Source organism: Panthera leo, chromosome F3 (genome assembly GCF_018350215.1).
Source record: "Panthera leo isolate Ple1 chromosome F3, P.leo_Ple1_pat1.1, whole genome shotgun sequence".
NCBI classification, from domain to species: Eukaryota; Metazoa; Chordata; class Mammalia; order Carnivora; family Felidae; genus Panthera; species Panthera leo.
This window is the reverse complement of record NC_056696.1, coordinates 16,259,627-16,273,542: the sequence shown is the minus strand read 5'-3', so window position 1 is coordinate 16,273,542 and position 13,916 is coordinate 16,259,627. Positions and strand designations below refer to the sequence as shown.

Below are 13,916 nucleotides of genomic sequence, written 5' to 3'. Positions count from 1 at the left end.
TCAGCATGGCAACCTCAAGCAGCTCAAGGCCTCAAAGGTGCCCCAAGAGATCCAAGTGAAAGATGTATCACCTTTTATGACCTAGCCCCAGGAGTCAAATACTGCCACTGTTGGGGTTCTTGCAAGGCGACCCAGAATCAAGGGAGGAAACATAAATCCCACCCCTCAGTTAAGAAGAGTGTCAAAGTCAAATTATACGAAGAGCATGTGAAATGGCAGGTATTGTAATCATCTTTGGAAAATACAATCTTCGAAAAATAGCCAGCAAGAGAACCCTTCATGGAGAAGGGTCACAGCTTTCAGAGCACCAGCTCCCTGGGTGCTGATGGTTCTGGCTCTGTGGGATCTGTCCTCTAGGCTTCTAGGCTCCCGTAACTCTGATCTCTCTCCTTTGCGTTCCCAGATCTGGGTTCCTACAGTTACTTTGGTGTCTTCTTTTCACTTCTTTCAGCCCTTCGATATCTGCCGGCCAATTTTTGAACATTCCTTGTAGTCAAATACCTGATATAGCTTCGGTTTTCCTCAGTGGGTCCTGATTGATAAATTACTAGTGTTCAGAAGTAAATATGATAAAAATCGGAATAGTGCTGACATTTTATTACATGGGTAGGAAATTCTGTTAGTATATTTAAGTACTGTATAGCAAACTATATCAATATTGCAGGAAATATAAAATAAAATAAAGGATACTAAAAATAGACCTCGCTCTTAAGAAGCAAGAGAGGGAGATGGAGCATGTTCTCAAAGGAGAAACCTCCAAACAGATTCTGAGAATGTGGTAACTAATACAGATGAAAGACGCAGAAATATAAATGCTGGAGAATGCAGGCCCTGGAGAAAGGTTATGGTTAGTGAGTGAAGGTGTCCTGGAGTTCATGCACTTTGAATACAGTTTATGGTTCATCACTTTTGGAAAATTCTCAGCCAAAAATTCTGTCTCCAAATATTGCTTCTGCTATTATCTCTCTTTTTCTGGGACTGCAGTTACATGTATGTTAGACTGTGTCCCATGAGTGTCTGGGACACATGAGAGTCTGTTCTTTCCATGCTGTTTTCTCTGTTCTTCCTCTGTTTCGGTATTTTCTATTAATCTGTCTTTGAGTTCATTAACTCGGTCTTCTGCTGTGTCTATTTCTACTGTGTCTAATTAATCTTATTTCATTGAGTTCTTAATTTTAGAGATTGTATTTTTCAGTTGTAGAACACATATTATTTTTAGATTCCAATTCTATATTTAAATTCTCCAACCTTTTACCCAGTTTTAATCTTATCCTCTATTTTATTTAATGCATTTATTATACTTAAAGTTTTTTTCTGTTAACTCTAAATGTGGATCACTTAAATGTCTGCTTCTATTTTTTTTTTCTCTCAGCTATTGGCCATATTTTTCTGTTTCTTCAGATGTTTCATAATTTTTTATCGTATGCTGCACATTATAAAGGAATGAAATCCTAGAAGGTGAAATTGGTATTACCCCCCTCATTCCCACACCACCTGCAGTGGATTCACTCTTCCCTGTATTAGGCAGGTAGGGTGAAATACTGATTGCCTCAGTCCAATCAGGAATTGAGCTTTTGTTAGACTCTGTCCACCTCTATTTTCAAATGTCTCAAGGATGCAAGCTGTCATGTATTTGTTGTAAGCCCCTCCCCACAGCAGGGCTTTATCTTCTAAGCACTGGAAGGTTGCATGAGATTTCACTCACCCTGGTTCCCTCGAGACTGAGCTATCCTAGCATTCAGAAAACATCTCATGGGGAAAAACAGCAGTATGTTTAGAATTGTCCTAGATTCCAATCTGTCATGTCAACCTGCATGACTGTTAAAAGTTCTACTGATATACCTCTCTTCCAGGAGAATCCTTTGGCCTAAGACAAGTGCAATATTCAACCCTTCACACTTGGCAAATGCCCCCAGGGAAGAAAATAGCTGATGATCTCAGCTCACATAGATGGGCTTCCTCTTCAGTAGAATTTTAGTTCATCTAGTCCTTGTTACTTTCACATGTCTCTGATGTTTAAAAAAAACCCAAACATAAAAAAAACCCATACATATATGTATGTATATATGTATATATGTATGTATGTATGTATGTATATATATGTATGTATATATACATATATATGTATGTATATATACATATATATGTATGTATATACATGTGTGTATACACACACACACACACACACATATATATATATTTAAGTTTATTTATTTATTTTGAGAGAGAGCAAGTGAGTGAGAGAGTGTGAGCAGGAGAGGGGCAAAGAGAGAGGGAGAGAATCCCAGGCAGGCTCTGCGCTGACAACACGAAGCCTGATGTGGGGCTTGAACTCACGAACTGTGAGGTCACAATCTGAGCTGAAATCAAGAGTTGGACTCCTAACCAACTGAGCCACACAGGAGCCCCTAAAAAAGTATATTTGTGCTCTCATTTTCCCCTAGTTGTTGCAGTGGGAGTGATGGCTGTCACTACTTACTGCATTCTACTTGGAAGCTGAAGTCTTTGCATAATTCTTAAAACTTTTTATTGTAAAATAAAACATCGATTTAGAAAGCCACACGAAACAAATGTATAGTTTAATGAGATATTACAAGGAAAGCCCACTACCCAGGTCAAGAAAAATAAGTTTGCCTGCCATACTGGAAGCCCTTTGGATGTATCCCTTTCCAAACTCAATGCCTTCCTCCACACAAGAGAACCATTATCCTGACTTTTACAGTAATCACTTCCTTGTATTTCTTTACAGTTTTTACCACCCAAGTGTGCATCCCTAGACACTTACTCTTGTTCACTGTAGTTTTTTTAAAGTCTCTTTTTACCTACAGGTTTTTCCTCCATAGCCCTTCTCCCCGCCCCCCCCCCCCCCCCCAATTCATCCTTTAGAACCTGGGGTATTCAACCTGCAATTTCTCCCACAACATGGATTTGATTGACTGGACACTCATAGTGCAGTTCAATGCACTGGTCTGTCCTCTGTATGTTCTGCAAATTGGCAGAACTTCTGGATTCAGAAGTTTGATCAGACCACATTTGGTCCCTTTGGCAACACTACAGAAGGTGGTATGTTAGCAGCTGTTAATTATTAACACCTAGGCCTATTTATTTACTGAGTGTTGCAAAATGGTGATATTCAATCGTTTATGTTCCTTTATTTGGATATTTTTATAAAGAAACAATCCTCTTATCTACTATTTTGTACCCAATTCATATGTGATACAGTTCATATAAGAAGGGTTGGATATATGCATGCTTCTTTCACTTTGTTTACTAGTACTCAAGATGATAAATTAATAATTTAGAAATAAATTAATTTCTAAAGGCAACTAAGTAGAGTTTAAAAAAATGTCAGTAGGAACTCATAGATTTAAATATATTTATTGGATTTTAATCAATCATAATTACTGTCTCTTTTAAAGTTTAAACTGTCCCATCTTTGGTCAAGTGGGAACACCTTCAAGTTTGTTCTTGACTCTCTTTGACATCTCCTAGTCTTTGATAGATGGCTTGTATTCTGGTATGACATGCTGGTCCGGGTTTATTTGTACATTTCCTGTCCTAAATCTGGAAACAGACATTTCTCCAAGAAGCCCTGGTTTCTTTTAGGGAAATGGAACTTCAAGACCCAGTCCAGGAATAGAGACGTTCACTGCCACTAGTTGGTCATTATTTCTAGGCCTCTTCAATTGACAGAGCTAGAATATAATTATTTGTAAATGAGGAATTTAATTCAAATTGAAATTTAGGCTACAAGGTCTTTTATTTAACTTCTATTTTACATTCATATTCTTCCACATCAAGAACTCTAATTTTCAAGAAACCTGGAGAGGATAGAATCAGAATAACCCATACCCATTTTCTTTATTCCACATACACATTGCAGTCTCAGAATAGCAATACTATCACTTCAACGTCCCCGAGAAGAATTACAATTCTTTTTGCATATCTCTTCCCATTCTCCTCCCACTTTTGAAAATACTTGTACCACCTTTGTACTAACTGAGCATACAGCCAGTGCAAGCTACGCTCTCTCTGCACCCTTTATTCAGAGTTCCTGGATTCTCTGTATGTTTCATGCTCACTCTCTATCAAGGTCTCTAGCAATTTTGTCTGAAGTTCTGTGGTAGATTCCTCAGTAAGGACTCATGGGAACAGTGTTCCCTAACTTCTTACATATTAACAGTTTGTGGCCTTCATACTTCAGTTTCTCTGGGTATAAAATCCTTAGCTTAGATTTTCTTTGATTAGCCTAAATATGTTATTCCATTTTCTTCTAGCATAAAATATTGCTTTCAAAAAGTCTGATGGTAAATCTAAATTTCTTTCCCTTATAAGTAATATGTACTTTTTTGTTGATGATTAAAGAATTTATCTCCTTTTTCTTCAAGGTCCAATAATTTTATTAGAATAGGTACTGATGTTGATTGTTCTGGGTCAGTATTCAGAAGGTACATTGCAACCTTTCAATTTCAATTGTTTTCAATAAACAATTTCCACTTTTTTTTCTTAGAACAGATTTGAATTATAGTTCTTAGCATCTGTTCCATTCTCTTGCTTTGGTTTTCTTCCTCATGGTCTCCTATTATTTGTATACTGGACTTTTACCTGTCTTCAATACTTATTGCTCTCTCTCAAAACCTTTTATTTCCTTTATTTTTTTATTTTAAAACATTTCCTCTTTCACCTTCTATTTATCTTCTGGGGTTACTTGTTTTATTTCTAGTTTAGTCTTCATTCTGAAGTGATTTTTCCTTTTATTTCTAATATTTTTCTGAGTTTTGCCACTTCATTTTTGGGTTTTTCTAACTCTGACTTATGTAGTGTTTTCATATCTTGCATCATTTTCCTAATGTCATTAAGCACATTGTGAAATAGTTGCTTACAATTTTGATCTGTTCTGTGGGCATGTCTTTCTGCTGTGCTTTTATTGTCTATAGAGATGTTATTCTGCTGCTTATTCTCTCTCCATGTATTAACTCTGTATTGGATCTAACCTCAATGCTTTGCTATTGTTCATTTTTACATGAAATGAGTTGTCTTGAGGAGTGTTCATGATAATTTTTCTAACTTCACGGAGCTTTTTCTAGTTTTTTCCTATAGTGTTAAAAAAGTAGAGTGGTTTGCTTCCTGAGATTTATTGGTTTTATTCACTGGTCCTCCTTTTCATCTTGGTCTTCTCTTCCCATTGGATAATAACTCTGTCCTGCTCAATTTTGATCCTGCAGCCAGAAGTATGGGAACTGTTCTGGAAGGTCATCCTGCTGGTCAGTTCTGAGGGTTCCTAGGGACTAGATGGCTCTAGGGCAGCTGGTTCTCAACTGCCGTGGCTTTGCACCACTCCTCTCCCCATCCAGGGACATTTGGCAGTGTCTAGAGACTTCTGGTTGTCACAACCAGGTGTGTGCCACTGGCAATTAGTGGGAAGAGGCCAAGGATGCTATTAAACATGTGAGAGTGCACAGGACAGCCCCCCACAACAAAGAATTATCTGGTGCAAAATGGCAATAGTGCTGAGGTTGAACAACTCTTTTCTAAGTCATTCAGATCTTATTATAGGTCGCTTGCACTTACTCTATATTAGGAGTGAGCAAAAACCCTTCTTAGTCTCAGCTGTTGGTCCTAAATTTTCCTCTCACACTTCCTAATAAATATGTATTGTCTATTTTGGGGTTCTTCTGTTCTTATATATGTCATACTTCGATTGCTTTTCTGTATTTTCTCCTGCACAGACACTGATATCATGTAGGTCTTGTGGCTTTTGGTACTTTGCCTTTGCCCACTGGTGTTTTGGTGTTTATGGGGATACTCTCCCCCCTAGTTCTATTTTCAATGTTGCCCATAGGGCTTTTTAAAAGCTGTGGCAAGATATACATTAAATTTGCCACTGTAATCATTTTTAAGTGTACAGTTCAGTAGTGTTAAGTACATTCACCCTATCATCCAACCAAGTTCCATAATTTGTTCCTAGGTTTGTAGCTTTGCTATCTATTGCTCTGTTCTTATGTGGGAATTTAGAGAGATTACTTGTTGCTATCTTCCCAGAATCCTCTTGCAAAGAGTTTCGAAAGTGGAGAAATAAGTTTCTTAACAGAAAAAATAATTTTAAAAATGGCTTTCAAGAGTTACCTGCAACTTTATCTCTATTTAAGGCAGAGTTAAACTCTTCAACTTAAACATGGTAACCCAACCCGTAAATGCTATTTGAAATATTCTGAAGAGTCATGAAGCATTTCCTTTTAAGAAGTGAGAATGAAATAGGGTATGTTCTTGACAATAATCATAACACACAAGCCTCCAAAATCCAGTCTCTAGGGTAGAGTGACAAAAAGCTGATGGAGCAAGAAATTAAGAACAGAATCTATTTCACTAAAATTAACTGATTTGTAAAAGTATAAATCAAACTTTGGCAGCCAACCCAGATTTCCCTAAGTGGACTTCAAGAATTAATGAGAATCCATATACTTTGGGGTATTTGTAAGATGCGCTAGACAGAGTATTATTATTTTAATCATTGTTTTGGAGGAAGTCTGGGCAAAGTCACTAAATACACTTCAAGTACTGGGGAAAGAGAACAGATTGCAGAAGTGGTACACTTGGTATCATATATAGAAGGTAATTTAAAGTATGATTCCAACTCTTCAATGTTAGGTTTAAGCAGTATAACAGTTTGGAAATCGGGTTATATCTTTCATCTTCCTACACTTAAGATCAACTGAAAACTTTTCCCCTAAAGCCCATGGGATATCCACTGAATAGTGGCTCCCCTGGTGTCCTAAGCTGTTTCTTAGGTCTTAAAGAGCCCTTTATATTCTTTTAAAAAAATGAAAATGAAAATGAAGAGATCACCTCTCAACAATGTTGAGGCAGGACACGCCATCCTGGCCCCCCACAGCATAGAGAAAGCCTCCGAGCACCGCCACACCAACACTCGTCCTGCACGTGCTTGTGGGAGCCACATCGCTGCTCCATTGGTTTGTTTTGGGGTCGTACCTGCAGAGAACACATTAAGAGCAGAGTTTGTACTATACAAAGAAAGTCTGGCCATATCTACACAGTCTATGTTCTTTCCTGTAAATATGGACTGATTAATAACTAAAGCATATGTAATGCTAATTTATGTTTTAGTTTTTAAACTTAATTTTTTTATTTCAACAAGTTAGATATGAATATGTTTTCTTTTAAAACTTTTTTCAGAAAGTTTTGGACAAAGCTAAATTTCCCTTTGAGTTCCACCAATTTCTGGTCTCTTCCCATTGTGACTTGGTGTATGTCCTTCAAGAGCAATACTTTATAATACCACAGCGTAGGAACTGTTTTCTCACTCGACATATTTCTGAGATCTACCCATGCTAATAGATATAGCTCTAGATTCTTCCAACATTTCATTATTGTGTGTGCCTTATATTATTTAATACTATCCCTACTGATGTATCCTTACATTGCTTATTACATTTTGCCATTAAAAACAGTAATTACTAATTTGACCAGTAAAAATGATTTTGGCATACAGGACCTGAATGTGAGACAGGAAACCATCAAAACCCTAGAGGAGAAAGCAGGAAAAACCCTCTCTGACCTCAGCCGCAGCAATTTCTTACTCGACACATCTCCAAAGGGAAGGAAATTAAAAGCAAAAATGAACTATTGGGACCTCATCAAGATAAAAAGCTTCTGCACTGCAAGGGAAACAATTAACAAAACTAAAAGGCAACCGACGGAATGGAAAAGGTATTTGCAAATGACATATTAGATAAAGGGCTAGTATCCAAAATCTATAAAGAACTCACCAAACTCCACACCCGAAAAACAAATAATCCAGTGAAGAAAAAGGCAGAAGACATGAATAGACACTTTTCCAAAGAACATCCAGATGGCCAACAGACACATGAAATGATGCTTAATGTCACTCCTCATCAGGGAAATACAAATCAAAACCACACTGAGATACCACCTCACTCTGGTTAGAGTGGCTAAAATGAACAGATCAGGAGACTATAGATGCTGGAGAGGATGTGGAGAAACAGGGACACTTTTGCACTGTTAGTGGGAATGCAAACTGGTGCAGCCGCTCTGGAAAATAGTGTGGACATTCCTCAAAAATTAAAAATAGATCTACCCTATGACCCAGCAATACTACTGCTAGGAATTTACCCCAGGGATACAGGAGTGCTGATGCATAGGGACACTTGTACCCCAATGTTTATAGCAGCACTTTCAACAATAGCCAAATTATGGGAAGAGCCTAAATGTCCACCAACCGATGAATGGATAAAGAAGATGTGGTTTATATATACAATGGAATACTACTTGGCAATGAGAAAGAATGAAATATGGCCTTTTGTAGCAACGTGGATGGAATGGGAGAGTGTTATGCTAAGTGAAATAAGTCATACAGAGAAAGACAGATACCATATGTTTTCACTCTTATGTGGATCCAGAGAAACTTAACAGAAGACCATGGGGGAGGGGAAGGAAAAAAAAGAAAGAGAGGGAGGGAGCCAAAGCATAAGAGACTCTTAAAAACTGAGACTAAACTGAGGGTTGATGGGGGGTGGGAGGGAGAGGAAAGTGGGTGATGGGCATTGAGGAGGGCACCTGTTGGGATGAGCACTGGGTGTTGTATGGAAACCAAATTGACAATAAATTTCATAAAAATAAAATAAAAATAAAAATAAATAAATGTGGAAAAAAAAAAAAAAAGACCTTACTGTAGGGATAATCATTCTACCCTACCCTCCCTATCCTCTTCTTTGCCTTGGCATTTGAGAAGTGACAATGGTTGAGAAGTCCCAGAACCTGTAGTGAAGATATTTAAAGCTAGGGACACTGTATTTTTTTGATTCTTTTAGTTTTATTCTTATAAAATCCATAAAACTCAGATTCTGTGAAAAGAAACTCTTAATACTAGATGATTTTAATGTCCTGGTTATTTGAGTTGGCAACTTCAATATACTCAAACATACTCAAATTAGAGTATATTCTGCATTGATAAATTATGGAATATGTACTAAAGAGGATTTATGTTATAGAAATTGGAATTAAATACTCCTCAGGTAAAGGTATGGTGGCAGTCTCTCAGCATAAATTCTTCTCTATTAGTTTACCGATCATGCCAATCCCATTCACTTTGTCAGTGTTGGTTTAGGAAAGGCATGTGACCTGATTCTAGCCAATGATTGATGGGGGAAGGTCTGCTAAGAAAAACTGGGGTTTCTGGTAAGGATTTCCTTGCTCCCAAACTTTCAGAAAGAAGACATGGCCCGTTTTCTCCCTGTGAACAGAGTTACGTCTAGATGTGATGCCCAAAACTGCTCCAGCCATCTTGATGTCTATTTGAGAAGGAATCCATATGTAAGCATTGCAGAGCTAAGGGAGATATCAGAGAGATGGAGTTAAAGCCCTGAGAAACCGTGTTTCTGGAAAATAATAAATTATTTTAGCCTGCTTAATAGAAGTTTTCTGTTAACCTGTAGCTGAAAATATCTTAACTGAAAATTTGAGTGACAGAAACTCTTAATAATTGATAACCTATCCTCACACTCTCCTCTGTGAAAATGCTTCAAAACCTGTAGTTTTGCTGATATATGGCCATTCCTTGTAAATTTCTCTGGAAGGAAATGTGGATTTCAGAGTAGAGAAATATTATAATAAAATAATAATTAAAAGACCTTATTATTATTAAAAAACACAGTAATTACTCTTGTATATTTCTCCTTGTGCAAATGGATGATGACAAGTAGAATCAAGGGGCACAGAGTACAGTCATTTTTTTTTTTTTTTTTTTTTTTAGAGAAACAGCATGTGAGCAGGGGAGAGGGCAGAATGGGGGCGGTGTGTGTGTGGGGAGAGGGAGGGAGGGAGGGAGGGAAGGAGGGAGGGAGGAAGAGAGGGAGGAAGAGAGAGAGAGAGAGAGAGAGAGAGAGAGAGAGAGAGAGAGAGAGAATCTTAAGCAGGCTCCCTGCTCAGTGTGGAGCCCTACACGGAGCTCCATCCCATGACCCTGGGATCATAACTTGAGCTGAAATCAAGAGTTGGACGCTCAACTGACTGAGCGTCAACTCAACTGACTCAACTGACTAGGTGCCACTCGCCCCACCTTTTTAAAAATATTTTAGTCCATCTATTCACATTTTTTTTTAGAGACAAGTGGACGAGGGGCAGAGGGAGGACAGAGAGAATCTCAAGCAGGCTCCACACCCAGCACACAGCCCAATGTGGGGCTCGATCTCATGACCCTGAGATAATGACCTGAGCTGAAATTAGGAGCCTGCCACTTAACTGACTGAGCTATCCAGGCGTCCCAAGTCATTTTTAATTTTATAACATACTATCAAAAAACTATCAAATTGCTCGTTTTGTAATTATATCAATTTTAATTGTTTTCAATCTCATTAATTTTTTCTTTGTATTTTCTTGGATTTTGTGGCTTTTTATAACTTCTTGATTTAAAAGAATGATTTATTTTCTCATCTTTCTTATTTTCAAATGTATGCATATTGTTATAATGCATATAAATTTGCCTCTGAATACTATCTTAGTTGCATCCCACACATTTTGATATATTTGGGCTTAATTATTATTAAGTTGTAAATATTTAATCATTTCCATTCTTATTTCTTTAATTCACTTTATTTTTATTTTTTTTAATGATTTTAATTCTTTTAAATAGTCTCTACACTCAATGTGGGGCTTGAACTTACAACCCTGAGATCAAAAGTTGCATGCTCTACTGCCTGAGCCAGCCAGGTACCTGTAACTCAATTTGTTTTTCAGCACACTTTTTTTTTTTAACTTCTGTGGAGCTAATCCCTCTGTTTGGTTTTTCAGCTCTATAATCTATACCTCTAGATTTTTTTTTTTTTTTTTGTAATTTTAGAGAGAGAGCGAACAGGGGAAAGTGGCAGAGGGAGAGAGAGATAATTTTAAGCAGGCTCCATGCTCAGCTTAGAGACTGATGCAGGGCTCAATCCCATGACCCTGGGATCATAACCTGAGACAAAATCAAGAGTCAGATGCTCAACTGACTGAGCCACCCAGGTGCCCCTATACCTCTAGATCTTTACATGCTGCAGGATTTTTTTGTTTGTTTGTTTCTAATATAATTTATTGTCAAGTTAGCTAACATACAGTGTATACAGTATGCTCTCGGTTTTGGGGAAGGATTCCATGATTCATTGTTTACATACAACACCCAGTGCTCATCCCAACAAGTGCCCTCCTCAATACCCATCACCCATTTTCCCCTCTCCCCTGCTGCCCCCACCCCAATGAGCCCTCAGTTTGTTCTCTGTATTTAAGAGTCTCTTATGGTTTGCCTCCCTCCCTCTCTGTAACTATTTTTTCCCGTTCCCTTCCCCCAGAGTCTTCTGTTAAGTTTCTCAAGTTCCACATATGAGTGAAAACATATGATATCTGCCTTTCTCTGACTGACTTATTTCACTTACTGTAATACCCTCCAATTCCATCCATTTTGCTGCAAATGGCCAGATTTTATTCTTTCTCATTGCCAAGAGACCAAACCACATCTCAAACCACATCTTCTTTATCCATTCATCAGTTGATAGACATTTAGGCTCTTTTCATAATTTGGTTATTGTTGACAGTGCTGCTGTAAACATTGGGGTGCATGTGCCCCTATGTATCAGCACTCCTGTATCCCTTGGGTAAATTCTTAGTAGTGCTATTGCTGGGTGATAGAGTAGTTCTGTTCTTAACTTTTTGAGAAACCTCCACACTGTTTTCCAGAGTGGCTGCACCATTTGCATTCCCACCAACAGTGTAAGAGGGTTCCCCTTTCTCTACATCCTCACCAGCATCTGTTGTTTCCTGAGTTGTTAATTTTAGCCACTCTGACCAGCGTGAGGTGGTATCTCAGTGTGGTTTTGATTTGTATTTCCCTGATGATGAGTGATGCTGAGCATCTTTTCACGTGTCTGGATGTCTTCTTTGGAAAAGTGTCTATTCATGTCTTCTGCCTTTTTCTTCACTGGATTATTTGGTTTTTTGGGTGTGGAGTTTGGTAAGTTCTTTATAGATTTTGGATACATTATCTAATATGTCATTTGCAAATATCTTTTCCCATTCTGTCGGCTGCCTTTTAGTTTTGTTGACTGTTTCCTTTGCAGTCCAGAAGCTTTTTATCTTGATGAGGTCCCAATAGTTTACTTTTGCTTTTAATTCCCTTGCCTTTGGACATGTGTTGAGCAAAAAATTGCTGCAGCTGAGGTCAAAAAGGTTGTTGCCTGATTTCTCCTCTAGGGTTTTGATGGTTTCCTGTCTCACATTTGGGTCTTTCATCCATTTTGAGTTTGTTTTTGTGTATGTTGTAAGAAAGTGGTCTAGTTTCATTGTTCTGCATGTTGCTGTCCAGTTCTCCCGACACCGTTTGCTAAAGAGACTGTCTTTTTTCCATTGGAGACTCTTTCCTGCTTTGTCAAAGGTTAGCTGGCCATACATTTGTGCATTCAATTCTGGGTTCTCTATTCCATTGGTCTATGTGTCTGTTTTTGTGCCAATACCATACTGTCTTGATGATTACAGCTTTGTAGCAGAGGCTAAAGTCTGGGATTGTCATGCCTCCCACTTTGGTTTTCTTTTTCAACATTACTTTGGGTATTCAAGGTCTTCTGTGGTTCCATACAAATTTTAGGATTGTTTGTTCTAGCTTTGAGAAGAATGCTGGTGCAATTTTGATTGGGACTGCATTGAAAGTGTAGATTGCTTTGGGTAGTATCAACATTTTAATGATAATTTGTTCTTCCAATCCATGAGCATGGGATGTTTTTCCATTTCTTTGTGTCTTCTTCAATTTCCTTCATAAGTTTTCTATAGTTTTCAGCATACAGATCTTTTACACCTTTGGTTAGGTTTATTCCTAGGTATTTTATGGTTCTTGGTGGAATTGTAAGTGGGATCGATTTCTTGGTTTCTCTTTCTGTTGCTTCATTATCGGTGTATAGAAACGCAACTGATATCTGTACAGTGATTTTGTATCCTGCAACTTTGCTGAATTCATGTATCAGTTCTAGCAGCTTTTTGGTGGAGTCTTTCATGTTTTCCAGGTAGAGTGAAAGTTTGACTTCTTTGCCAACTTGGATGCCTTTTATTTCTTTGTGTTGTCTGATTGCTGAGGCTAGGACTTCCAATACTATGTTAAACAACAGTGGTGAGAATGGACATCCCTGACATGTTCCTGATCTCAGGGGGAAAAATCTCAGTTTTTCCCCATTGAGGATGATACTGGCTGTGGGCTTTTCGTATACAGCTTTTATGATGTTAAGGTATGTTCCTTCTATCCCGACTATCTTGAGGGTTTTTATTAAGAAATGATGCTGTATTTTGTCAACTGTTTTTTCTGTATCTATTGACAGGATCATATGGTTCTTATCCTTTCTTTTATTAATGTGATATATCACATTGATTGATTTGGGAATATTGAACCAGCCCCGCTATGCTGCAGGATTTCACAGACATGTTTAAGAAATGCCAAGAATCACTGTAAATCAGCACAGCTGAATGAAAAAGGGTGTATGTGAGCCAGAAGCCAGAAGTTATTAAAAATCAATTACTGTAGAATTCTAATGTGCCAGGCACTGGGATAGATATGGGAAAAGACATTTTAACAATGATAGCCAATCAGATATGTACAAGTATATTCAAAATACTTATGAAAGAGCAGAGGAATGAGTAATCAATAGTCTGTAGGGAGTCAGAGAAGGCTTTATATAAGAAGTAAAAACATTGAGTCTTGTAGAGATATTCCAGGGAAGAAAGAACAGCAAGCATATGAGTAGGCAAAGAGAAATAAAAGGATTTAGCATGCCCAAGGAACCACAGGAAATTTGGTGGGTCTGCAGTAGCATTAGGGAATAGGGGTATGCCAGGGGAGACAGACTGGAAAAATAGGTCAGGTGGAA

At 37.9% G+C, this 13,916-nt stretch overlaps 1 protein-coding gene across 1 annotated transcript in view; it reads right to left on the bottom strand.

The window, feature by feature from the left end:
- KLHL20 (kelch like family member 20) overlaps window positions 1–13,916 on the bottom strand; it is a 63,457-nt gene that overhangs the window by 10,635 nt on the left and 38,906 nt on the right. The window contains exon 8 of the mRNA XM_042924691.1: window positions 6,847–6,990. Within this exon, the coding sequence (XP_042780625.1) occupies window positions 6,847–6,990 (144 nt within the window). The remainder of the gene's footprint in view (window positions 1–6,846; window positions 6,991–13,916) is intronic.